Here is a 26,141-nt window from a genome sequence, read left to right as displayed (position 1 = left end):
TGCCACTGTCTGTGTAACTCCAAGAAAAATCTATGGATTTTGTATCAGCAATGAACCGAGCCAAAGAATTAATAAGAACTCTGCACCAGATAAGAGAAACAGCGGATGGTTTTTTCAACGATATTTTCCAAACAGCATCACAAATGTCTAAAGATCTTTATGACATAGATCTTGTAGTGCCTAGAGTGACTTCGCGTCAAACTACTAGTGCTAATCCACCTTGCACAACCCCTGAAAGCCACTTCAGAGTTACAATATTTATTCCATGCGTTGATGCTCTGATTCAAAACATGACAGAACGTTTATTAGTGAATGAGGATATACTCTCGTCATTTCAAATTCTACTCCCAGGTTTTGCTGCAATTGATAATGCCGATTAAAAAATTTAACTATTTACTTCGAGGAGCAAATATCAATGACAGCATTAAAATCAGAGTATCGATTGTGGTGTGCCAGCTTATCAACAATAGATCCAACCATAGAAGTGTTGAAATTACTGCAACATTGCGATGCAACGTATTTTAAAAATATTCACTACCTGCTTACAATTTTACCAACTCTTCCAGTGAGGACCGCTTCCTTCGAAAGAACTTCTTCAACCTTAAAAAGAATAAAAACTTTACCACGCAGTGTGATGGGCAATGAGCGGCTGAGTGCACTTGCTGTTATTGCAGTGCACTGGGATATTAAAATAGATCCAGATGAAGTAATTAATGATATGGCAAACAAGAAGAAAAGAAAAATATTACTTATTTAAGTTACAACTACCAAATAATTTAAGTAATACGTATATGAATTTATATTGTTTTTTTTTTTAATAAACAGAAAATTCGAAGTTTATATATGTTTTTACTTCAGCCCCCTCCGAAATGAAAAGCTGGCTACGGGCCTGACTGCCTGGCATTGCGTTCATAGCGTTTGTCATTGACAAAGTTCAAGTAAATTCCATCCTTATAACTTAGCACTATGGACAGTGGATCGAAAGTGATTTCGGACGGTGTCTTCTCACATGTAGTGACATAATGATTCTTCAATATATGCACCAAACCGGTTTTAGACTGCAGCAAACCGATGCGAGAACCAATACAGTTACGTGGTCCATTGCCGAAAGGAAGGTAGGACATAGGTTTATGGGTCTTCTTATTCTCGGCGTTGAAGCGTTCTGGATCGAAAGTGTCCGGGTTGGGCCAAAACTAGAATTAAAATATTGTGATGGTGATTAAAATTGCTTGAAACTTCAATTGATTCAGTAATTACTGAGTTAATCGTAGCTAAACTAACTCACCTCGGGGTCACGTTGTATGCCGAAGATTGGTACAAAAACAGGCATACCTACTGGCACTTTGTAATCGTAAAACGGTTTAAGATCGAATTGCTTTTCACCCTCTTTCGGCTGATACTCGCGATCGAGATAAGGTAGTACTGGATATAAACGCAACACTTCGTCCACTACCATACTCAGATATGGTAGATTATTGATAGTCTCATATGACATTTTACCCCGTTCAGCTACAAGAGCTTCACAAATCTCATTGCGCAGACGTTCTTGTAAATCGGGCCGTTTCGATAATTCGTATAGAGCAAATGTCATCGTCGATGATGACGTCTCAAAACCAGCTGACAGAAATACGGCAGCTTGTGCTGTCAACATATCCTGTAACTGAGGATTATACTCGCCTTTCGCAACTGCCTCTTGTTTAAGGCTCACCAATACATCGATCAGATCGTTACGCGTTGCTTTGCTCTCCTCTCTTGACGTCATAACATGTTCGATGGTGCCGCGTAAAAAGGAACTGAACTCTGTTGTAAAAAGTTTAATACGGAATGTAGAGACCCACTTGGGGACGAAAAAGGCGATGAAGAAGTCAATGGCACGACGGAGTGTAAAGGTGAACAATTTTCGTCCTTGAGTGCGAAATTCGCCGTTTGGATTTACAAGACTGTTGGCTTTTACACCAAAAGCGATGGTGGCAATCATGTCGGTGGTGAAGCTGGCACAAACCTCTTTAACTTCAGTTACGAAAGCGTCGTTAGTCTTCGCATACGAATTCAAATGGGCTTCCAACTCCGTGCCGATCTATTGGCGCGAAACGAGGGATACACATAGTAAAACATATATATGTATTTATACAAAAGTTAGGTACTTTTATGCGTGTACTAACCTCAGTCATTAGTGGATACATTTGTTTGATCTTTCCCGTTGTGAAAACCGGCGTTATTTTCGATCTCAAATCCTTCCATTGTGGATTTCGTATGAAAAATAGATTATTCCAACCCAAAGCATCATTATGTGGATCACAGGTGGCTGACCGATTGGCGAATTTTGAGAATTCCTTGATGAGCACAGATTTTATAAGTTCCGGTTCACGTAACACTAACGCTGGCTTGTTGAGTATATAGATGCCGACTGCTGCAGCCTTTGACATTTTAGCATCCTTATAGACGTCAGATAGATACAGATAAAAACTATTGCTCATTTTAAACAAAACTTCCATATTGCCAATTAGTGGCAGCGGCGTCATATAGGGAATCTTATTGCGTTTCCAGTAGCCATATGTGTAGCGACACCAAACATAGACCAACCCCAAGAGAGCCGCCAAGAGGCAAGCAGTATTTACCGACAGCATTATGCGCACTGCTTTCGAAGAGCGTAGATGATAAGAAGAGTAAAGAAAAATATTAATTATAAGTTGTTTTGCCGATTTGTGTGGTGGCCCTGAAAGCCACTTAAAATTATACAAAAAATATAAAAAAATAAAAACAAGAGCCGTTTAAAAATATTAGCCGAAACACAATTTGCACGCTAGTTTTTTTTTTTCAAAGTAATTCTGAAGAATTTGTATCAGGCTTCAAATGTGTATTATAGGGACATAGAGTTCCACCTGCTCTTATTTCATTTTAACTAGTCCTTTAGAGAGTTCTTGAAGCTAAAGGAGGGATTTATTGGATTTTTTTGGGCTGGTTCAGTGGGTCTAAGGCATTTCACTTTCATCAAAGGAGTATTTCGATGTTGGTTTCAGAATGTAATATCATATCGGTGGTAAGAAATATGAGTTGATAGAGTATAGAAAAGTGAAGCAAATTTTTTTGTTGTATCCAGAAGTACTTAAAACAAAAGTACTTAAAGTAAGTTAAGAAAACCATCTACATTTCACTCTAGGATTTTCTATATAGCATTAAGGTTTATAAATTAGGGTCATAAATAATCTTCATTAAGTATTTTATTGCATAAGGCACTCGCCGATAATATTTATATAAACTTTTCTATTATTTATAAGCCTTTATGTAAGTTTGATTAAAAAGTGCAAGTCATCTCTCTAAAATCGTTTCATCTTCATGATAAGCAGTTGTCGACCAATGCAAAGCTCGTTAGGGTATGTTAGTACGAGTATGGTGTAGCGCAAGCTCTTCAAGTGTGCTGATAACTATGCTTTGTTTGCCTAGGTTTCGCTAGTTTAATTAGTAATTATTAACTAATTTCTGCAAGTCATTCAATAAACAACAGTTACTATTGTCCTATTATACACACTATAAAACAAAAACAGGCAAGATAACACGCTTTCAAATATTTATTTTGGTAGAGGCAAAACAAAAATGAAAAATTTACATATAAAAAGTACTTGTCACGTTGTTTGTCCGCGATGGACTCCTCAACTACTGAACCGATTTTAGTAAAATTTAGCACACTGTGTCCAGTTTGAACCAACTTAGAAGATAGGATAGTAAAAATAATTCAAAAATATAAAATACAGTGTAAGCTCTATTAAATTAAATTAACTGGACAGAAAAAAGGTTTTCGCCTTTATTTTTAAATTTTACTGTATTGAATGGTGCTTGAACAAGTGTTAGGAGGGACAGACTTTCAATAAGGAGTTCTATTTGGCCGTACTGAGGCGTTTGCGTGAGAACATCCGTCGAAAGCGGCCGGAATTGTGGATGAACAATTCGAACAATTCATGGATTTTACACGATGATAATGAACCATCACATTGAGACACGAATGTGACCAAATTTCATGCGAAAAACGCAATGAATATCATCGTTAAACCACCGTATTCACCAGATGTGGCTCCTTGTGTTTTTTTCTTGTTCCCCAAATTGAAATTGTCTCTTCGTAGAACCCATTTTCAATCGATCGAAGAGATAAAACAAAATTCGCTGTAGGGGTGAAGGCCATCACAAAAAGTGCTTATAAAAAGTGTTTCGAGGACTCTGAATGGGAATCGTTACCGCTCAATGATAATCGAATATTTTTGACCCAAATTGGATGATACGGACTTGGATAATATGTGGTTCTAACAGAATGGCGCCACAAGCAAATGTCATAATCGATTTATTGAAAACCACGTTTGATGAATGTGTTATCTCAGGAAATGGCCCAGTCAATTGGACTATTTTCTGTGGGACTACGTCAACTCTATGGTCTATGCCAACAAGCCCGCGACGATTGATGAGCTTTGTACGAATATCAAACGTGAAATTGCTGAAGTATTGGCCGACTTTTGCTCGAAAACTGTCGAAAACTGAGTTCAGCGTGCGTACGTCTGCAAGTGTGCCCGTGATGGCCATACAAAAGAAATTGAATTCCATACATTGCAATGTAGTTTCACATGAATAAAGAATTTCATTGATATCCCAAACCGTTTTTTTTACCTATAAAGTATTTATATAAATGATCAGTACGACGAGCTGAGTTGATTTAGCCATGTCCGTTTGTCTCTCTGTCCGTCTGTCTGTATATATACGAACTAGTTCCTCAGTTTTTAGGATATCGTTTTGAAATTTTGCAAACGTCATTTTATCTTCAAGAAGCTGCTCATTTGTCGGAACTGCCGATATCAGACCACTAAAACATATAGCTGCCATACAAACCGAACGATCGGAATCAAGTGCTTGTATGGAAAACTTTCATATTTGACAAGATATATTCACGAAATTTGGTATAGATTATTTTTTAAGGCAACAATGTAATATCCGAAGAAATTGTTCAGATCGGCTAACTATAGCATATAGCTGCCATACAAACTGAACATAGTTACTAAGAGAAATGCACTTGTGAAGGGTATTTAGCTTCGATGCAACCGAAGTTAACATTTTCTCTTGTTTTTTTATTTGTTTTTACTAAAAAAAATATTTTAAAGTTTTAAAATTTCTTTTTTTTTTTAATTTTTCAATAATTTTCAATTTATTATATGGTTTTTGCACTAATAATTTTGATAAAATAAAAATATTATTATTTTTATGTATTTTTATTATTATTTTTGTTTTTTTATTTATTTTTTTTTTTATTTTTTTTTTTTTATTTATATTATTTTTTGCTTTAAAATATCTCAGTTTGAGATTTATACCATTTTTAAGCACGTTAAAATAATTTCTTCATTTTATTTTTAATAGTACATCGACATTCCTTCTATTATTTCAAAAAAAATGTTGTTATAATTTAATATAAATATTTTGTTCTAATTTTTGTCAAGATTTAAAAATTTTTTATTTTTCTAAAATTTTAAATACAATAAATTATAATTGTTTCTTTTCTTGTTGCAAAAGTTTATATAATTTATATAACACATCAACTTTTTTAAACTGAATATAAGTTGCTTAACTTATATAGTATACCTCAAGAAAAATATTATTTATAAAAGAAGTCTTAGTTTGTGCCGAACTTCTGTAACGCACTTCCAAAATAACACTAAGTATGCTAGTCCTACAAGCTGGATCTTTTATTTTCTATCTAAAACATACATACATACATAAGTACTTCTTAAAAGATTGTTAAATGTACATGAAGATGTTTATATGTGTATGTATGTTTATGTAAATATGTATCAGCCATACATATGTATAATTGTGTTATCAAAAACTTGGACATTCCGAAAATATAATTCAGAATTGCCAAATTCTTTATCTACGCACACATATATACATACATAAATAAGCCGCTATATATATTATTTATAAATAATCAAGTATAAGCGTGTTGTTACAAAAACACGAGTGAGCGCCTAATTTTACCGGTGCGCAATTGCGAAAACGTCAAGTCATGCGCCGGTAATGACTGCTAAGACGCGCATAAGCGTGTGCGGGCGTGAGTGTATGGGTGTTTCTTAAACAACTTATTTAAATGCTTTGCCACTTGCATGCTACTTAAAGTCGTAATGAATAAAACATTGCAAAGTTTTTTAACTATCAATCAAATTAGACGTAGAAATAAATAATAACAATTATTTGCATTCTATAATTGTGCACAGTAATGCAATAAATTTTTAAATAATAACTGTTAATAAGCGGATTTACTGCCGGCTTGGTGTTAATTACATAAACACATGCGTGTATGTGTGTGTGTGCCTCTAATAAAAGTCGTCGTCAAGCTCCGTTCCTCTTCTCTATCTCAGCGATAATGCCAAAACGTCTCACTCACATGACTCAGCGAATACTTTCCCCAAATAGCTCTCTCCATAACCTAACTCCTGCACAACAAACGATCCAGCTATATGGGAATTTCTGCAAATTAATTTAGATTACCTACCTTCATGTTCTTGATAAATGCATTGCGGTTAAGCGTTACCGACAGACGACGTCAGCCAACTTAAAATTTCCACTTACCTTTACAAATAACGGGTTTTTCAATGGGGACGTTACATAGGTAGGCCGATAGGGGCAGCAAACGACGCCATTATTTTCTCCACCTTTTTGACATATCTCTTCAGTAAGGTTTGCCTTTTTATCATAAAACAAGAAAAAACGTTAACTTCGGCTTCATCGAAGCTGATATACCCTTCACAAATGCATTTCTTTTAGTAACTATGTATTCAGTTTATAGGGAGCTATAGTAATTCGATCTGAACAATTTCTTCGGAGATTACAATGTTGCCTTAGAAAATAATCCATTCCAAATTTCGTGAATATATCTTTTCAAACGCGAAAGTTTTCAACACAAGCCCTTGATTCCGATCGTTTGGTTTGTATGGCAGCTATATGCTATAGTAAGCCGATATGAACCATTTCTCCATTGTTTCTACCCTCGTTGGTGGTTTTGAGAGGAAAACTTGACGACATCTATGTCCTAGGCCACTGAGAACTGGAAAGCTGTCAGCGAAGCGGCAGCCACAGTCATGACAAAACTGATACATATAGAGCAGAGTAATCGTCCATCAGTTCAGAGACTTAAATGTGTTATCACAACCACAAAGTAATACGTAATCAGGTGGCTCCGTGGCAGAGTTTGGAGTAGGTTGGGTGTTGCGGATTGAAGTTCCGCTTAACGGCTTTTCATGCTTCCCCCTACTTAAAAAAAAAAACAATAAGTGCTCCATTGTTTCCTTGGTGACTTGCTCTAGTCATTTCTTGTAGTCTGCTTCATTCTGCAGGCGTGTGCCGCCACCAGACTGAGGACAGTGAATACTTTAATCTCGTTCAAACAATCCCTTCTAACGAGCACCAGTAAGGATCCATTGCGTTCCGATTTTTCTTGTCATGCTCCTGTCCTGTTCGTGCATGAGTTTTTCAATGTTGATCACAATTTCGGATGGCAGCTGTACACTACTTATGGCAATCAAGTCCACTATCTCATTGCCCTCGTTGCCTTTGTGATTTGGCACTCAGTAGAGGAGTGTCGCCTGAATCAAATGCTGCCCTACTTTCCAGCACACTTCTTGCCGATATGCAAAACGAGATTAAGACCTTGAATGGTACTTGGAGCTGTATGGTTAAACTCCAAGGTAAGGCGTGTACTAGTACATACATTTATCGAATGAAGTTCTCGATAGGTCATGATATTTCGCATAACCTTATTATATGGAGAGAGAAAATTCTAAAATTCTAATAACAGTTCTTAGGAATTTGCCAAAATGGATTCCTTTCTTCAGAGAAAGTGTCTGTTAAATGTGTTTCGAATTTTGAAAAACTATTCGAGTCAGAAGTCTTACCTTTGGATCCCTCAAAATGAAGATATATGGCATCTTATCTCCGGGTATGCTTAATAACTTTTTTATATTCGTATACCACAATAAGATGAGCGCGATCAGTGTAGAGGTCATAGTAAAGCCCGCCAATAGAAGACTACACACTTGGACGGTAGTCAAGTTCAGATGACGGATCTTCACAGTGTGAGCGCATCTCACAGCCATCACTATGTAGGCATTCTTTCGCATTACTTTAAGGTTTCAGTACCAAATTTCCATTTTAAGTTATTTTAAATACTTTGTTTGATTTGTATCATCGAGTATTGACCTCAAAAAAGAATTTGCAATTCCTGACCACTGGTGGGGGGAAATGAAACGTCTTTGTTTGAGTGAGAACTTTTTCATTCTAACTTTATTTTGATATTTGCCTTGCTTATATATAATTGTTAAAGCTAACTTAAAAAATTAAATATATGAGTATGTGTATATGTTTGTATGTATTGCACACCACATGGGGTTTTTTTAACTATGCAATTTAATACATGTGTGTGTGTGTGTGTCTTTAATGTTATCTGATCTGAAACTTTATGACTTGTCTTTACCCATGCATTTTTACTATTATTTGATGCGCATTACATGTGATGCATATGTTTATGTACATATGTATGTATGCATGTATAATAATATATAAATAGATAATGATATTTGAACATATGTATTTTTTATTAAAAAAAATGTTAAGCCAATTTTCACTGTACGGATTATTTTTCGAAATTAGTTCGAATTTCGAACATCACTAATTAATATTGCGTTCATAGCGTTTGTCATTGATAAATTTCAAGTAAATGCCTCCTTTATAATGTAAAAATATGGACAATGGATCGAAAGTGATTTCGGACGGTGTCTTCTCACATGTGGTCACATAATGATTCTTCAAAATATGCACCAAACCGACTTTCGACTGCAGCAAACCGATGCGGCCACCAATACAGTTACGTGGTCCAGTACCGAAGGGAAGGTATGACATAGGCTTATGGGTTTTCTTATTTTCAGCGTTGAAGCGTTCAGGATCGAAGGTGTTCGGGTTGGGCCAAAACTAGAAATGAGAGATTGTGATAGCGTTTGAAATTGTTTAAATCTTATATTCACTCACCTCGGGGTCACGTTGTATGCCAAAGATTGGTATGTAAACAGGCATACCTACTGGCATTGTGTAATCGTAAAACGGTTTAAGATCGAATTGCTTTTCCCCCTCTTTCGGCAGATGCTCGCGATCGAGATAGGGTAGTACTGGGTATAAACGCAACACTTCGTCCATTACCATACTCAGATATGGTAGATTATTGATAGTCTCATATGACATTTTACCCTGTTCAGCTACGAAAGCCTCACAGATCTCATTGCGCAGACGTTCTTGTAAATCAGGACGTTTGGATAATTCATATAGCGTAAATGTCATCGTCGAAGAAGGCCCCTCAAAACCAGCTGATAGAAATACGGCAGCTTGTGCTGTCAACATATCCTGCAACTGCGCATTATATTCGCCCTTCGCAACTGCCTCTTCTTTAAGGCTCACCAACACATCGATTAGATCGTTACGCGTCGCTTTGCTCTGCTCTCTTAAAGCCATAACATGTTCGATGGTGTCACGTAAAAAGGAACTGAACTCGGTTGTAAAAATTTTAACACGCAGTGTAGTGACCCACTTGGGAACGAAAAAGGCTACGAAGAAGTCCTTAGCGCGGCTGAGTGTAAATGTTAACAGTTTTCGTCCTTGCGTGCGAAATTCGCCGTTTGGATTTACAAGACTATTGGCTTTCACACCAAAAGCGATGGTGGCAATCATGTCGGTGGTGAAGAGTGCACAAACCTCTTTAATTTCAGTTACGAAAGCATCACCATTCTTCGCATACGATTTCAAATGGTCTTCCAACTCCATGCCGATCTACGTTACGAGGTATACAAATAGTAAAAAATATATATTAATACAAAAGTTAGGTACCTTGATGCGTGTACTAACCTCAGTCATTAGTGGATACATTTGTTTGATCTTTCCCGTTGTGAAAACCGGCGTTATTTTCGTTCTCAAATCCTTCCATTGTGGATTGTTTACAAAAAATAGATTATTCGAACCCAAGGGATCATTGTGTGGATCACAGCCGGCTGACCGATTGGCGAACTTCAGGAACTCCTTTACTAGCACGGATTTTATAAGTTCCGGTTCACGTAACACTAACGCTGGCCGATTGAGTATATAGATGCCGACTGCCGCAGCTTTTGACATTCTAGCGTCTTTATAAATATCCGTTAGATATAGATAGAAACTATTGCTCATTGTAAACAAAACTTGCATATTGCCAATCAGTGGGAATGGCGTCATATAGGGAATCTTATTGCGTTTCCAGTAGCCATATGTGTAGCGACACCAAACGTAGGCGAGCGCCAAGAGAGCCGCCAAGAGGCAAGCAGTATTTATCGACAGCATTATGCGCACTGCTTTCGAAGAGCGTAGATGGTAAGATGAGTAAAGAAAAATATTATTTATAAGTTATTTTGATGGAATATATAATATGTATTTTGATTAATTTCACTACCGTTTATTTATAGAACCAAATTGTATGTGCTGTACTTTCTTTATTATTTTAAAATCAATAAATTTATATATAAGCTTAGTAAGAGCATTCTTATGAGGGCTATAGTATCTTCCCAGCAGCTTTCACTGATTGAACCGCAGCTAGAACGACCTCTAAAGCCTATAAGTACCATTGTTAACCCTAAAATCTTTAAGGTAACCCTTTTCGCTGTTCGTGAAAAATGTTAAAGCTCACCAGTTCGAGAGCGATATCCGATATAAATGCGACTGTGCCGGATTGCAACCGTTTAAAATACATAAATAATTTTCATTAAATATTTAATTGCCTAAGGCGCTCGCCGATAATATTTATATAAACTTTTTTATAGACTTATTTAAAAGCCTTCATGTATGTTTGATTAAAATGTGCAAGTGATCTCCCTAAAATCGTTTCAGCTTAGTGATAAGCAATTATCGCATAATGCTATGTTTATAAGGGTGTGTTAGTACGAGTATGGTGTAGCGCAAGCTCTTCAAGTGTGCTGATAACTATGCTTTGTTTGCCTAGGTGCCGGTTCATTAATTAGTAATTATTAACTGATTTCTGCAAGCCATTCAATAAACAACAGTGACTACTGTCCTAATATATGTATTAGTATATTCTATAAAATAAAAAAAGCCAAGATAACACGGCTTCAAATATTTAATTTGGTAGAGACAAAACAAACATGCAAAAGATACATACACATAGATATGTATATTTATGTATACACGTATGTATTTATGTTTTTATATCAGGAACTTTGTACTTTAAAATTTTATAGTCAATAGTGATTTAGTTGCCATAGCTATAATATCGGTTTTGGACACTTTTGTGCTCACCATTCATAACACTATCAATGATTTTGTAAGATTTGCTTTCGTTTATTACAAAATCTTTGTTTTTATTTATAAACTGGAAGAGTTTGGTGCTGGAAAATCGTCCGGTAAGTGTTAGAAAGATTGCAAGAGAGTTCGACATCTCTCGCGAATTCGTTCGAATGATTTTAGTGGGTTTTTTAGATATGAAACGCGTTCTTGCTTGACTCGTCCCGATAAAGTCGATTGTTTTTCTTTTTTTTTCAAAAAGAGTACTGTAAACAGGTTTCCATGTTTCCATCCCAAAAAGAGCTTATGAAAAGTGTTTCGAGGACTGTGTTACATCTAGTGGGGATAACTTAAAAGGCGACAAAATAAATACAAATTGATGAATAATTAAATTTTTTGCGTTTTATTTTCAATTTCCGGGTACTCTCTTGTCACTATAAACTGATAGCTTTCTTCCAACGCTTTTTGCTTAGTAAAATGTTCCTGCTAATTTTTCGTACATTTTCGGTAAAACGAAGCCCTGTTAATGACTGGAAAACTAAATTTGTGGTACTAACAAGTCGTTAACTATCAAAATATTAAATATGCAATTATCTGTAAAAAAGGAAAAAGAACAGCTGGTACGATGAGAAGTGCCCTGCCGCAGTGGAGGGAAAACAGACTGCTTACCTCGCAACGTTAGAATCGACCACTGCACGTGCAGGATGGGATAGGTACCGAAAAGAAAGAAGTACCGCTAATAAGCATGCTTGAGTATGAAGAGCTGGATAAGTTGGCAGACAGGAGTATGATTTGAAAATTGTGCGAAAGAATGCGGCGACTAACAACAGGTTTCAAGACCGACGCGTGCTCTTGCATGTTGAAGACAGTGAAAGCATAACCAGGACCGGGCTACACTTGACGCCAAGCAGTGCAAAGAAAAAACAATTGACGCCCTTAAAACAATATTTGCAATAATGTGCTCATAAGCTGGACACTTGAAAGCATCAAAATTTGTTAAGAGTTCCAGGGCGTTTTTATTTTTAAATTTATTTTTACAAAAAAAAAAGTTTTTTAATTTGTAAATATTGCTTTGTATAATATTTTAAATTTTTTAATGTTTTTTTAATTTTAAAATTTTATTTGAAAATTTTTTGAAAAGCAAAAAAGCTATTATTAATCAAATAAATTAACGTATAAGCGCAAATTATTTTCGCAACCGCATTGAATAGTTGATAATTTATTTTTTTGGAAATTTTCGAACAATTTAAATTATATGTTATCACTAAAAATATTTTTAAAATTTGTTTTGAGTTTTTTTTTATTTTTGAGTTTCTATTGATTTTGCGTTTCGAAATGCTAAATTTTTCAGGTTTTTTTTTTTTAATTTTTCTTGTATCAGAAAAAGTTTTTTTTTTGAAGCGAATAAATTTCGAAGTATTTTTTATTTTCAGCAGCAGTTGCAATAAATTTTCTTACACTAATATATATAATTTAAAATAAAAAAATATTTATTTTTCAATACTTTAATTTAATTTTATTTTAATTTTTATTTTTTTTATTTAATTTATTTTTTTTTTAAATAATTTATTCAAAGCATAATAATTGAACTTATAAGCTCAAATTATTAATTAATTTTTTATGTTTAACGGAAAATAAATATATAAATTTTTTTCAAACGTTGCGCTATAAATTAAAAATACTGCTATATTTTTTTATTTTTGTTTGCACTAAATTATATTTGTAAAGTATAAAACTTATCTTTTTCTAAATTTTCAAATAGTATTACATTTTTTTTTATAGTTTTATATATTTTAACCAAAAGTTTCAATAAATTTTCAGATACTAAATTTTATAATTTAAAACAAAAAACTATTTTCTTCTAAATTTTTATTTTATTTTATAATTTTTTTATTTCAGTAATTTATTCAAAGTATATTAAACGAACTTGTAAGCTCAAATTGTTTTATGAAGCGCTTTAAATTATTATTTTTTATGTTTAACCAAAAAATTAAAAAAAAAAAATTTTGAGCTTTTAAGATTTTTTAGTGAAAATAAATATGATATAATAATAAAAAAGCATTATATTTGTTATAACTAAAAATATGCTAAAAGCATAGAACTTATTAATTTTTTTTTTTAATTTTTCGGCAAAACATTATAATAATTTTTTTTTATCTGTTTTCACTAAAAAAATATTTAAAAAGCATAGAACTTATTTTGTTTTGTAAATTTTCAAGTAGTTTCAAATTTATTTTATGGTCTTTGCCATAATAATTTTGCTAAAAAATATTTTTTTATATTTCTTTTTGTTTTTTTTTTATCTTTCTTTTGTTTTTTAATTTTTTTTTTTGCTTTAAAGGATTTAAGCTTGAGATCTATACGATTTTTAAGCATATTGAAATACTTTTTTTTGTTATTTTTTCACAGAAATCGACATTCCTTCTATTATTTCAAAAAAATGCACTTTATATATTAATAAATTTTACACCAACATTTTCCGTAAGACATAAAAATTTATTGTTCTTCTAACTTTTTAAACAAAATAAATTAAATTGTTTATTTTTTTGTTGCAAATGTTTAAATAAAACGCAAAAAATATATATTTTATGTAACACATCAACTTTAAATACTTCGATAAAATTATTATATAATTAAAAAAAGTGTCCACTTTATTTTAGATTATTTTTTTTTTTAATTTCTTAATTAATTTTATTTTTAACACTTTAAATTTTATTTTTAAGAATTAAGCTTAATCATGGTCTTGGTTGATAGTTATAAGGGGGTATTCTCATGTAATCACTTCGAAAAATCGATTCTTTTTTGTTTTATATTTTGACAGTAAAACCTATTGAAAACATGCTGTGAAAATTTCAGACCGAAATTCATAGTATTTGACAAGTTACAGCTCTTAGTCGCCGACGTGTCGTAAGCGACTGTCTACCTCTCTTGAAACTTTAAACGCTTTTTTCGCGAATCATTATTTTCTGAAACTGTCATGGTCCTAAAAAAAAGTATTCAACCGATTGTTTTAAAACATATGTTTTTTACATATGTATGTTCTTCATCTCATTTATAGTTATCGTGCCTAACAGAATTGTTTATTTTCGAAAATATTTTCATATTTTTTTTTAAACGATTTTTAACGAAAAAACAAGATTTTCGTAACTTTTTTTTGAAGTTCGACATTTTTTTTAAATGAAATCGATTATATTTCGCAAGGACAATAGCCGCAGATTTACTGAATAATAATCCATTCGAGTTTTTTATTTCAGACAACATGAACAGCCGCTATCAGCATGACCAGTGAACTACTTTTTTTGTTGGAGACTACTTTGATTAAAAAAAAAAAAAATATTAAAAAAGTAAAAAACAAAAAAAAAAAAAATTTTGTACATTTCAAAATACAAGAAAAAATATATTAAACATTTAAAATGATTGAATTTTGTTGTCGCATAAAAAAAATTTCCTAAAAATTGGTAAAATGTATGCGTTCACATGAGAGTACCCACATAAGTTACGATATGATCACACGATACAAAGTAATACAATATGACACTAAAATATGACAAACAAATCGCTGAAGCTGCGACACGTGCAGTACAAAACTGTGGGCAGCGCAAGAGGTTAGCGAATCTCAACCCATAATAATAACTCACAATCTCATAATTAATTGTAACTTTTCTTTCTAATTCGGAATTCAATAAAGCCGCATAGCACGCGAAAAAATTTTGTATACAATATATTATAAAAAAAAAAAATTTATATAAAAAACAAATAATAAAATTTTTGTAACTCACATAGTATACCTTAAGAAAAATATTATTTATACAAGAAGTTTTAATTTCTGCCGAACTTCTGCAACGCGCTTCCAAAATAACACTGAGTATGCTAGTCCTACAAGCTGGAGCTTTTATTTTCTAACTGCATGTTGCAGAACTCTTAAGAGTTTGTTAAAAGTACTTCAGCATGTTTCTATGTGTGTTTATGCATGTAGCAGACATATGTATATATGAAGAATTACTCGTACGTTATCAAAAACTTGGTCATTCCGAAATTATAAGTCAAATTGCAATTATTTATCTTTTATGTATAAACATACGCATTTATACAAACATAGTTAAATAAACCGCTATATATTTACATATATTATTTATAAATAAAGTGAGCGCCTAATTTTACCGAACGTCGAATTATACTCGTGAGTGTATGGTTGTTTCTTAAACAATCAGTTATTTGCATTCTATAAATATGCACTGTGATGCAATAGAATTTGAAATAATACTGTTAATAAGCGGTTTCACTGCCGGCTTGGTGTTAATTAAATATGTAAGCAAAAGCGTGTATGTGCTTGATAAAAGTTATCGTCTAGCCGGCTCTCTCTTCTCTATTTCAGCGATAATGGCAAAACGTCTTGGCGACATTACGCAGCGAACACTTTCACTAAAAGCTCTCTCCATGATCTAACTTCTTAAAGTACAACAAATGAACCAGCTATATGAGAATTTCTACAATTTCATTTAGATCACTTGACTTCATGTTCTTGTTAAATGCAATTTTTGTGAACACCGACTGCTACGTCTGAGATTAGAATAGGTTCGTCTGGTGGAACAATGAACCAGTCCGCTTAGACCAGTTTTGTTCATTTGCAATACTAGATAGATTAAACTACAAAGTAAGGCATATACTCGTACATACATGCACTGAATGAAGTTCTCAATAGGTCTTGACATTTCGCATAACCTTACTATATGGCGGGAGATAGTTCTAAAATTGTAATAACAGTCCTTAGGAATTTACCAAAAAGGATGGCTTTCGTCAGAGAATATATTTGTTTAATGTGTTTCGAGTTTTGAAAAACTATTCGAGTTTAAGTTTATATATTTAAATTTTACCTTTGGACACCCACGTAAGCACGAAATGCAGATATATGACGCCACATCTCTGGTTATGCTCAATTACTTCTTCCTCTTCCTGCGGAGCACGCCGCAAAGTCCGCCAAATAGAAAAATACCCACTTGGACGGTAGGCAAGTTCAGATGACGGATATTCACACTGTGAGCGCATCTCACAGCCATCACTACGAAGGCATTCTTTCGCATTACTTTAAGGTTTCAGTAACAAATTTCCATTTTAAAGTTATTTTAAATAATTTTTATTAAAGCAAAAATGTTAAACCATTTTTAATTGTACCGATTATTTTTCGAAATTAGTTCGAATTTCGAACATTCACTGCTTAACATTGCGTGCATAGCGTTTGTCGTTGATAAATTTCAAGTAAATGCCTTCTTTATAACTTAAAACTATGGACAGTGGATCGAAAGTGATTTCGGACGGTGTCTTCTCACATGTGGTCACATAATGATTCTTCAAAATATGCACCAAACCCAGCTTAGACTGCAACAAACCGATGCGACTACCAATACAGTTACGTGGTCCAGTACCGAAGGGAAGGTAGGACATAGGCTTATGGGTTTTCTTATTTTCAGCGTTGAAGCGTTCAGGATCGAAGGTGTTCGGGTTGGGCCAAAACTAGAGTTAAGAGATTGTAAGGGCGATTAAATTTGCTTAAATCTTACGAGTAAATTAACTCACCTCGGGGTCACGCTGTATGCCGAAGATTGGTATGTAAACAGGCATACCTACTGGCACTGTGTAATCGTAAAACGGTTTAAGATCGAATTGCCTTTCCCCCTCTTTCGGCAGATGCTCGCGATCGAGATAAGGTAGTACTGGGTATAAACGCAATACTTCGTCCACTACCATACCCAGATATGGTAGATTATTGATAGTCTCATATGACATTTTACCCTGTTCAGCTACGAAAGCTTCACAGATCTCATTGCGTAGACGTTCTTGTAAATCAGGTCGTTTCGATAATTCGTATAGCGTAAATGTCATCGTCGAAGATGACGTCTCAAAACCAGCTGACAGAAATACGGCAGCTTGTGCTGTCAACATATCCTGTAACTGAGCATTATACTCGCCTTTCGCAACTGCCTCTTCCTTAAGGCTCACCAACACATCGATGAGGTCGTTGCGCGTCGCTTTGCTCTTTTCTCTTAACTCCATAACATGACTGATGGTGCCACGTAAAAAGGAACTGAACTCTGTTGTAAAAATTTTAATACGCAGCGTAGAGACCCACTTGGGAACGAAAAAGGCGATGAAGAAGTCAATGGCACGACGGAGTGTAAAGGTGAGCAATTTTCGTCCTTGAGTGCGAAATTCGCCGTTTGGATTTACAAGACTGTTGGCTTTCACACCAAAAGCGATGGTGGCAATCATATCGGTGGTGAAGAGTGCACACACCTCTTTAACTTCAGTTACGAAAGCGTCGTTAGTCTTTGCATACGAATTTAAATGGGCTTCCAATTCCGTGCCGATCTATTGGAGCGAAACGAGGGATATACATAGTAAAAACATATATTCACGGAAAAGTTAGGTATTTTACTAACCTCAGACATTAGTGGATACATTTGTTTGATCTTTCCCGTTGTGAAAACCGGCGTTATTTTCGTTCTCAAATCCTTCCATTGTGGATTGCGTATAAAAAATAGATTATTCCAACCCATGGGATCATTGTGTGGATCACAGCCGGCTGACCGATTGGCGAACTTCAGGAACTCCTTTATTAGCACGGATTTTATAAGTTCTGGTTCACGTAACACTAACGCTGGCCGATTAAGTATATAGATGCCGACTGCCGCAGCCTTTGACATTTTAACGTCCTTATAAACGTCAGATAGATATAGATAAAAGCTATTCTTCATTGTAAACATTACACCCATATTGCCAATTAGTGGCAGTGGCGTCATATAGGGTATCTTATTGCGTTTCCAGTAGCCATATGTGTAGCGACACCAAATGTAGATTAGTACCAAGAGAGCCGCCAAGAGGTAAGTAGCAGCTATCGGCAACATTATACGCACTGCATTCGAGTATTGTGGGGAGAGCAGAGAGAATATTTGGAGGAGAAGTGAGAGAGCGTGATAATATAAATATTTTTAAAATAAGAAGTTATTATAAAAGCCGTTAATTAATTAAACGTTAATCCGATTTGTGCATTGAGCAAGGTTAGCAGCTCTGAAACTTCAGATCATAGTTGCAATGTTGGCAGTTTTCTCGTATACTGCGTCGATTTATACATATCCATCTGTATATACGCGAACTAGTCTGTCGGGTTTTGAGATAACAATCTGAAATTTCCCAGACGTCATTTTCTCTCTAAGAAGCTGCTCATCGTTGATATATATTCTGTCAAACCACTATAGCATATAGCTGTTGTACAAACTGAACAATCAGAATCAGTTTCGTGCTTAGAACTATGTTTATTATTTTTAACTTTGTATATACCTTAAGAAAAATTTTATTTATAAATGAAGTGTTTTTAATTTTTGTCGACCTGTTGTAACGCGCTTCCACAATAACTCTAAGTATGCCAGTCCTAACGGCTTGAGCTTTTATTTTCTGACTAAAACGTACTGTATGTATAAAAGGATGTTTGCATGTCATTAAAAACTGAACTGACAATTGTTCATTATCTGTACGGAATAATGACTAGTATTACCCGCATATGCATTATTGAATGTGTGTGTGTGTGCGTGAAATTAAACAAATAATTAAAATGCCATTCCGCTTACACTCGTAATAAATAAAACATTGCCATTTATTTGCATTATTAATACTGCCGTAGAAGTAAAATACGTATTTGCACTGTATAAATATACATATGTATGTATATAACACAACAACGTCATAAAATGTGATATAATATACGACTAATTGTCAATAAGCGGTTTAACATGGGGATTATAATAATTACGTGATTACTGTAAACGCATGCTGGTAAGTATGTTGTAATAAATCAAGGTCGTCAGCTGGCCGCGATTTTCAGAGCGATGGTGACATAAACTGCAGAGTTCTGAGAGTACAGGTATCTCCTTCTTCTTTATTGGCGTAGACACCGCTTACGCGCTTAGAGCCGTTTTTACAACAGCGCGCCAGTCGATTTTCATTTTCGCTGTTTGGCGCCTATTGGAGATTCCAAGTGAAGTCAGGTCCTTCTCCACCTGGCCTGTGTTGAATGCTCAGAGCTGGAGCGTCTTCATTCGGAAGACATGACCTAACCAGCGTAGCCGCTATCTCTTAATTCGCTGAACTACGTCTATGTCGTCGTATATCTAATCCAGCTCATCGTTCCATCGACTGCGGTATTCGACGTTGCCAATGCGAAGAGGACCATAAATTTTCCACAGAAACTTTCTCTCAAAAACTTGTAACGTCAACTCATCAGATGTTTACTTCGTCCTATCTCTGCACCATACAGCAAGACGGAAGTAATGAGTTTGGTATTTGTTCGTCGAAAGTGGACTTTGCTTCTCAATAGCCTACTCAGTCCGAAGTAGCACCTGTTGGCAAGAGTAATCCTGCGTTGGATTTCCAGGCTGACATTGTTGCTGGTGTTAATGCTGGTTCCTAAATAGACGAAATTATCTACAACTTCAAAGTTATGACTGTCAACAGTGACGTGGGAGCCAAGTCGCGAGTGCGACGACTGTTTGTTTGATGACAGGAGATATTTCGTCTTGCCCTCGTTCACTGCCAGACCCATTTGCGTTGCTTCCTTGTTCAGTCTGGTGAAAGCAGAACTAACGTCGCGGTTGTTGAGGCCAATGATGTGAATATCATCAGCATAAGCCAGCAGCTGTACACTCTTATTGTACCTTTTCGGATTAGTTCTGCAGCTCGAATTATTTTCTCCAGAAGAAGGTTCAACCTTAAATGCGATGTTGAGGAGGCTTATACTACGTTAGTTGGCGCAGATTGTGGGGTCTCTACTTTTGTGGATTAGGCAGAGCACATTTAAACTGCAATCGTTGGGCATACTTTCTTCCGATAATGTTCTACAAAGAAGCAAATGCATGCTCCTTATCAGTTCTTCGCCGCCGTGTTTGAATATCGGACGGGTAATTGCTATTCGAATTTCTTCTTAGGCGATGAAGTTAGTAAATAGGAAAAAAGCGTTTATTTCAGCTTTAAGAAGCTCAAAAGTTACACCACTACGGGTAGAAGGTCTGATTTTCTTTTTGTCTTTCGAGTAGAAATGGCAAAGAAAACGTTTCTTTGACATATGTATTTTGAGTTTCGGAGAACTTTTAAAGATGTATTTATACAAATCTTACCTTTGAATCACTATGTAAGCCCAAAATGAAGATATGCATATGTCGGCACATCTCAGGGTAAGCTTAAATACTTCTTTCCGTTATCATACCACAATGTGTGCTGCTCGTCATTCGGCAACACTCACAATAGATGACGGGCGTTGTCGGACAGAGCCGCAGTCCTTCGAGGATCATCAAGTACATGTAAGACATATGCAAAAAGTGGTTGTAACTTACACTGCCATTGGGTGGCTCTCAAAAACAAGTAGCTTTGCTGGTTATAGAAAAATGCCCACCTGTGCGGAAATAAAGTTCGGATGACGCAGCCAAGCGCTGTAAGGTTCTGAGTCGCTCAAATGCATGTTCAACAACAAGTCGATAAGATCGCCGCCAGCAGATATACGCTCGCTCACTTTCAAGCATTCCTCCACCAAACGCCTTAAGTAGCTGGCGTATTTGCGTGTGAAAACTTTTAATTTAAACGAACGCACCCATTTTGTGAGAAATAATATTGCAAAGAAATCAATAATTCAACTGGGTTGGCAGAGATATTCACACTGTGTGCGCGTCTCGCAGCCATCATTGCTCAGACCTGCCGCATCGATGCTAAACAATAGCGCAGCTGTGACGTCTATTGTGTACTGCGAACACATTTCTTTGACCTTAGTGATCGCAGCAACGCCGACACTTTGTTGGGACACATTTGGTTTTATCTTACGTGTTATATACCCTTTCATTACGCTTTAGATATATTTTTTGAAATCTCTCGTCCACGCTTACGCCATATCGCATATCTGGTCAAAGGTAGCGTTACAGAGATCTTCGGATCCCTATGTATCTTAGTAGTTTCATAGCGGTTGGGAAAACTAGTCAACAGTTTCGTGAATAACCATGGTATCACTGTGTGCATCAGCAAATTCTATAAGCGGTGGTATCAAATTGACGATAAATACAACTTCTGTGATTCCCAGAGTGTTGAGTGTTGAGTGCTTAGAGAGAATAGTTAAGAGTCCAAAGAAATGCTGCGCTGGTGGTGATCACAGTAGAGTAGGTCTGGGAAATGTGGTGACAGCGGCACCATTCTTGCGTGAGCGGTGTCATGGTGCAAAAGTCAATTTTTGTTCCTCCAAAAATCCGGGCTTTTCTGGCGGATTTCTTTGCGCCAATTGCGCATAACTTGCAGGCAATATTCTTTATTGACCGTACGGACTCTTAGCAACAACTCATGATGCATTTCGCCCCTGCAATCAAAGACTGTTAACAAAACCTTCACATTCGACTAAACTTGACGCGCTTTTTTCAGTCGCGACCAATGCGGCAGCTTGGGATTGTCGAGCTCACGTATTCAAGTTATAAGCATAAACCCATGATTCGTCAACAGTTATAATCCTCTGAAACAAATCTGGATCGTCCAACCTTAAGTCGATACTTTTTGTAGAAACCTCATATTTTCGCCTTTACTTCGGACACTTCTTAGTGGCTTAAAGTATTGAATCGCTTAAAAAATACCTCTCGAGGTATTCAGCCTCTGATGAGTTTCTCTAGCTCTTCTGTTGTGAGGGGTATATATTTTGTTTTCTTACTATCTTCCCTTCAGCAAATAAACATAATTAATGCAGAGTCTTCCCATTCATCTCAGATGCATACATAATTTTTAGAGAACACAGCCGCAACGTAAAGAGCCAAGTGCAGTTTGAATCCGAGCGTTTCCTCATTATAAATTCAATACTTGACGAAATTAGTAGACATTTCCCAAAATACAACTCAACCAGTCAAGGTCAGGTCAAATAGTTCACTGATTACATATCCGGCCGCTACTTTTCAATGTCATAAAATGAGGCACTCAGCGCACTTAAAACTACAGTCTTCGTTTGGTGCTGCTGACACCAAGACGCAATGTGGTTTGAAAGTTTATTGCTCTTACTACTCCTTATTGGATTGGCTTACGCTTGGTTGTGTTATCGGTATGATTATTGGAAGCGCCATCAGGTGCCATATTTGACGCCCACTTACGGCGTGGGCAATTTGGGTGGCCTCTTTTCAATGCAACGCAGTCCAGCAGAGTTTGTGCAGAGTCTTTACGAGCATCCAGAAGGTCGGAGCGAACCGTTCGTTGGCGTACATGTCTTCACACAACCGGCCATTTTATTACGTGATCCTGAACTTGTGAAACGCATTTTGGTGAAGGACTTTTCCAAGTTTTGCGATAGGTGAATGGCTGGAAACAGCATGCGTTTGCATACAAAACTTAGTGCTCATTTTCTGCGTTTATAGATTTTCCAATTCTGATTACAAAGGCGATCCGTTGGGTTCTTTAAATATATTTTTTCTGCGTAATCCCGCCTGGAAGGAGGTACGCTTCAAGTTATCACCGTTTTTTTCCAGTGGAAAGCTGAAGCATATGTTTCCTTTGGTGGAAGAGGTAGGTTGTCAGTAGGTTTTGCAAAACATTTTACTCTCACTATTAGGTTTCACGGATAAACTTGAATTCTCGGAATTAAGTGCGTTAAGGAATCTTTATGTCTTCTTCCTCTTTAACTTTATACGGAATATATATAAATCTTGGAAAGCAAGTCAATAAAATCGATTTACGAATGCAAACAAACCGCTGATGACCATAATGTGATAAAGTGCACGATTTTGGTTCCCTTCAGCCTGCTAATCTTTACTCTACATCAGCTCTATATTAAAATTTTAACTTTTCTCCGCAGGTCGGTCGCGAGCTCGACAAATATTTGCTCTCTCAAACCGTTGACTGCAACGAAACTCAAACTTTCATGATGGAAATGAAAGAGCTGTGCGCTCTCTACACAACAGACGTGATAGCGACTGTCGCTTACGGCGTTCAAGCAAACTGTTTCAAACAACCGAATGGCGAATTTCGGCGACATGGTCGCGCTGTGTTCAAGTTCAGTGTGCGGCGTTCACTAGAATTTATGGTTGTCTTCTTCATGCCACACTTAGTACCCTATCTAGGTTTCAAAGTTGTGCCACCGACTTCTACCGAGTTCCTGCGTGCCACAATCAACTATGTGATGGAACAACGTGAGTTGTCGGGCAAAAAACGTAACGATCTAATTGATATACTTATTGAATTTAAAAATTCGACCAAAAATAAAAAATCCGCCAGTGGACTCATCTATGAGGGTGACATTTTGGTGGCACAAGCGGCGCTTTTCTTTACAGCCGGCTTTGAGTCATCCTCGGCGACAATGTCCTTTGCACTGTATGAGCTTGCGAAACGTCCCGATTTGCAGCAGCGTGTACGTGATGAAATTGCCGCGGGTCTAGAACTCACTGGCGGCAAAGTGACATACGAATTTATAGAATCATTAGCGTATATGCAAATGGTAATCGATGAGGTATTGCGCCTCTATCCACCGCTACCGTTTCTAGATCGACAATGCACCGCGCCGGTGGCGGAAGACGGTTACTCGTTGGAACCATTTCACAAATATCGTTTGCCACACGGCATGCCAGTTTACATACCAGTTTATGGCCTGCATATGGATCCGCAGGTAAATATTTATTTTATTGTTACAATTATGATACACTCACTTTTGCTAACTCTACTTACAGTACTACCCTGAACCGTCGAAATTCGATCCAGAGCGTTTTGCACCACACAACAAGAAACAGTTGACACCTTACACTTATATGCCATTTGGACTGGGTCCGCACGCTTGCATTGGCGAACGCTTCGCTATGCTACAAACCAAAATCGGACTCACCTATTTTCTACTTAACCACAAAGTGACGACTTGTGCTCGCACCAAGATTCCCATGCAGCTGGATCGCAAGGCGGTAGTGATACAGGCCGAAGGCGGTATTTATCTGAATGTTGTGCGCAGTCCGCTATCTGAGCGTATGTAGTGTGTTGTTAGTTGCCGTCTACAGATCTGCTAAGAGCAGCACTGACCGTACGAAACGCGCGAATGAGTGAAAAGTATTTGTTGGCATATGATTTTAAGGGCCCTTCAAGGTCCATTGCACAAGCTCAAACACGAATCAGTTAAATACATGCATTTTATTCTAAGAAAAATATATTTTTCTGTATCTCTAGAATTGGGTCAATAACATTTTTCGCGTGTTAATGTTCATTCTCATTAATTTCTTGTGAGGCGTGACTTCTAGTTGTAGTACTATACTAATAAATAAGTCTGCCCACTGCAATTTTGCAATTTGCTGTTTATAATGACATTCCACTTGACACACGCGATCACGAGAGATCGCATGCTAGTGGCATTAAAAAAAAAATTAATAATTTGTCATGTACTTTCTTAAAAAAAAGAGTTTAGGAACGTAGATTGGTACGAGGGTAATTTGAGAGTTCTGACTAAAGAAATTTCGCTTGAGCTCCTCTCACCTTCAGTGTGCCACATCGATGTAACAGGTCATTTAAAAGTCCCCAGCCAATAATAACGGGTGATTTTTTTGAGGTTAGGATTTTCATGCATTAGTATTTGGCAGATCACGTGGGATTTCAGACATGGTGTCAAAGAGAAAGATGCTCAGTATGCTTTGACATTTCATCATGAATAGACTTACTAACGAGCAACGCTTGCAAATCATTGAATTTTATTACCAAAATCAGTGTTCGGTTCGAAATGTGAAAATCCGCTTTTTTATCGACAAATTTTGTTCAGCGATGAGGCTCATTTCTGGTTGAATGGCTACGTAAATAAGCAAAATTGCCGCATTTGGGGTGAAGAGCAACCAGAAGCCGTTCAAGAACTGCCCATGCATCCCGAAAAATGCACTGTTTGGTGTGGTTTGTACGCTGGTGGAATCATTGGACCGTATTTTTTCAAAGATGCTGTTGGACGCAACGTTACGGTGAATGGCGATCGCTATCGTTCGATGCTAACAAACTTTTTGTTGCCAAAAATGGAAGAACTGAACTTGGTTGACATGTGGTTTCAACAAGATGGCGCTACATGCCACACAGCTCGCGATTCTATGGCCATTTTGAGGGAAAACTTCGGACAACAATTCATCTCAAGAAATGGACCCGTAAGTTGGCCACCAAGATCATGCGATTTAACGCCTTTAGACTATTTTTTGTGGGGCTACGTCAAGTCTAAAGTCTACAGAAATAAGCCAGCAACTATTCCAGCTTTGGAAGACAACATTTCCGAAGAAATTCGGGCTATTCCGGCCGAAATGCTCGAAAAAGTTGCCCAAAATTGGACTTTCCGAATGGACCACCTAAGACGCAGCCGCGGTCAACATTTAAATGAAATTATCTTCAAAAAGTAAATGTCATGAACCAATCTAACGTTTCAAATAAAGAACCGATGAGATTTTGCAAATTTTATGCGTTTTTTTTTTTAAAAAAGTTATCAAGCTCTTAAAAAATCACCCTTTATAAAAACACATTTTTTGACAAAATTCGTGGAAAATGGAGCCATGTGTGGAGGTTCACGCAAGTGAGTTGAATGAAAGTGCTCTGAGCGCCATTCACTTGGGAGTACCCAGAAACAATCATGCATACGGCTTAAGCAGCTCACGACTTCGGATCTTAGACCAAGTATCCTCTGGGTAGCCAAAGAACATTCGTTTGAGTGCGAGCTAAAGTGAAAAGGCGAACTATACCTAACCAGGGTTGTGCACTGGGTTTGGGACCCGCCACATAAAAAACGACTAAAACGACAAGGC

General features: G+C 36.3%; 3 protein-coding genes and 1 pseudogene across 3 annotated transcripts; 1 reads left to right on the top strand and 3 right to left on the bottom strand.

The window, feature by feature from the left end:
* Positions 1 to 775: 775 nt before the first annotated feature.
* Positions 776 to 16,401, bottom strand: LOC105222599 (uncharacterized). Its single transcript, XM_049451522.1, has 8 exons — positions 16,215 to 16,401; positions 9,922 to 10,397; positions 9,055 to 9,846; positions 8,699 to 8,997; positions 8,067 to 8,152; positions 2,163 to 2,716; positions 1,286 to 2,077; positions 776 to 1,193 (listed from the first exon to the last, which is right to left on the bottom strand). The coding sequence occupies exons 1-8, from the start codon at positions 16,384 to 16,386 to the stop codon at positions 882 to 884; spliced, it is 3,483 nt and encodes a 1,160-aa protein (XP_049307479.1). The 5' UTR covers positions 16,387 to 16,401; the 3' UTR covers positions 776 to 881.
* Positions 16,402 to 16,450: 49 nt separating this feature from the next.
* LOC125777717 (cytochrome P450 6g1-like) lies at positions 16,451 to 24,406 on the bottom strand. The gene is made up of 4 exons (XM_049453027.1): positions 24,215 to 24,406; positions 17,778 to 18,250; positions 16,915 to 17,706; positions 16,451 to 16,851 (listed from the first exon to the last, which is right to left on the bottom strand). Exons 2-4 carry the CDS (start codon positions 18,240 to 18,242, stop codon positions 16,549 to 16,551), a joined length of 1,560 nt encoding a protein of 519 aa, XP_049308984.1. The 5' UTR covers positions 18,243 to 18,250; positions 24,215 to 24,406; the 3' UTR covers positions 16,451 to 16,548.
* On the bottom strand, positions 18,971 to 21,418 carry LOC125777720 (probable cytochrome P450 6t3; annotated as a pseudogene).
* Positions 21,545 to 24,356, top strand: LOC105222597 (probable cytochrome P450 6g2). The gene is made up of 4 exons (XM_011199988.4): positions 21,545 to 22,693; positions 22,758 to 22,905; positions 23,195 to 24,001; positions 24,063 to 24,356. Exons 1-4 carry the CDS (start codon positions 22,380 to 22,382, stop codon positions 24,354 to 24,356), a joined length of 1,563 nt encoding a protein of 520 aa, XP_011198290.2. The 5' UTR covers positions 21,545 to 22,379.
* Positions 24,407 to 26,141: the final 1,735 nt, after the last annotated feature.

The sequence above is a fragment of the Bactrocera dorsalis genome, chromosome 3, assembly GCF_023373825.1.
Source record: "Bactrocera dorsalis isolate Fly_Bdor chromosome 3, ASM2337382v1, whole genome shotgun sequence".
Lineage (NCBI taxonomy): Eukaryota > Metazoa > Arthropoda > Insecta > Diptera > Tephritidae > Bactrocera > Bactrocera dorsalis.
The sequence above is the reverse complement of the archived record's forward strand: the minus strand, read 5'-3'. Positions and strand labels throughout refer to the sequence as shown.

Excerpts from the sequence above, each read along its gene's own strand:
- LOC105222597 (XM_011199988.4), top strand. The coding sequence starts at position 22,380 with ATGTGGTTTGAAAGTTTATTGCTCTTACTACTCCTTATTGGATTGGCT. Across the intron at positions 22,906-23,194 it reads TGTTTCCTTTGGTGGAAGAG|GTCGGTCGCGAGCTCGACAA; the intron begins GTAGGTTGTCAG and ends TTTTCTCCGCAG. Across the intron at positions 24,002-24,062 it reads GCCTGCATATGGATCCGCAG|TACTACCCTGAACCGTCGAA; the intron begins GTAAATATTTAT and ends CTCTACTTACAG.
- LOC105222599 (XM_049451522.1), bottom strand. The coding sequence starts at position 16,386 with ATGCGCTCACAGTGTGAATATCCGTCATCTGAACTTGCCTACCGTCCA. Across the intron at positions 10,398-16,214 it reads GCTTACGTGGGTGTCCAAAG|CAGTGCGCATAATGCTGTCG; the intron begins GTAAAATTTAAA and ends GCTCTTCGAAAG. Across the intron at positions 8,998-9,054 it reads GCATACAACGTGACCCCGAG|TTTTGGCCCAACCCGAACAC; the intron begins GTGAGTGAATAT and ends TCTCATTTCTAG.
- LOC125777717 (XM_049453027.1), bottom strand. The coding sequence starts at position 18,242 with ATGTTGCCGATAGCTGCTACTTACCTCTTGGCGGCTCTCTTGGTACTA. Across the intron at positions 17,707-17,777 it reads TGTATCCACTAATGTCTGAG|ATCGGCACGGAATTGGAAGC; the intron begins GTTAGTAAAATA and ends TCGCTCCAATAG. Across the intron at positions 16,852-16,914 it reads GCATACAGCGTGACCCCGAG|TTTTGGCCCAACCCGAACAC; the intron begins GTGAGTTAATTT and ends TCTTAACTCTAG.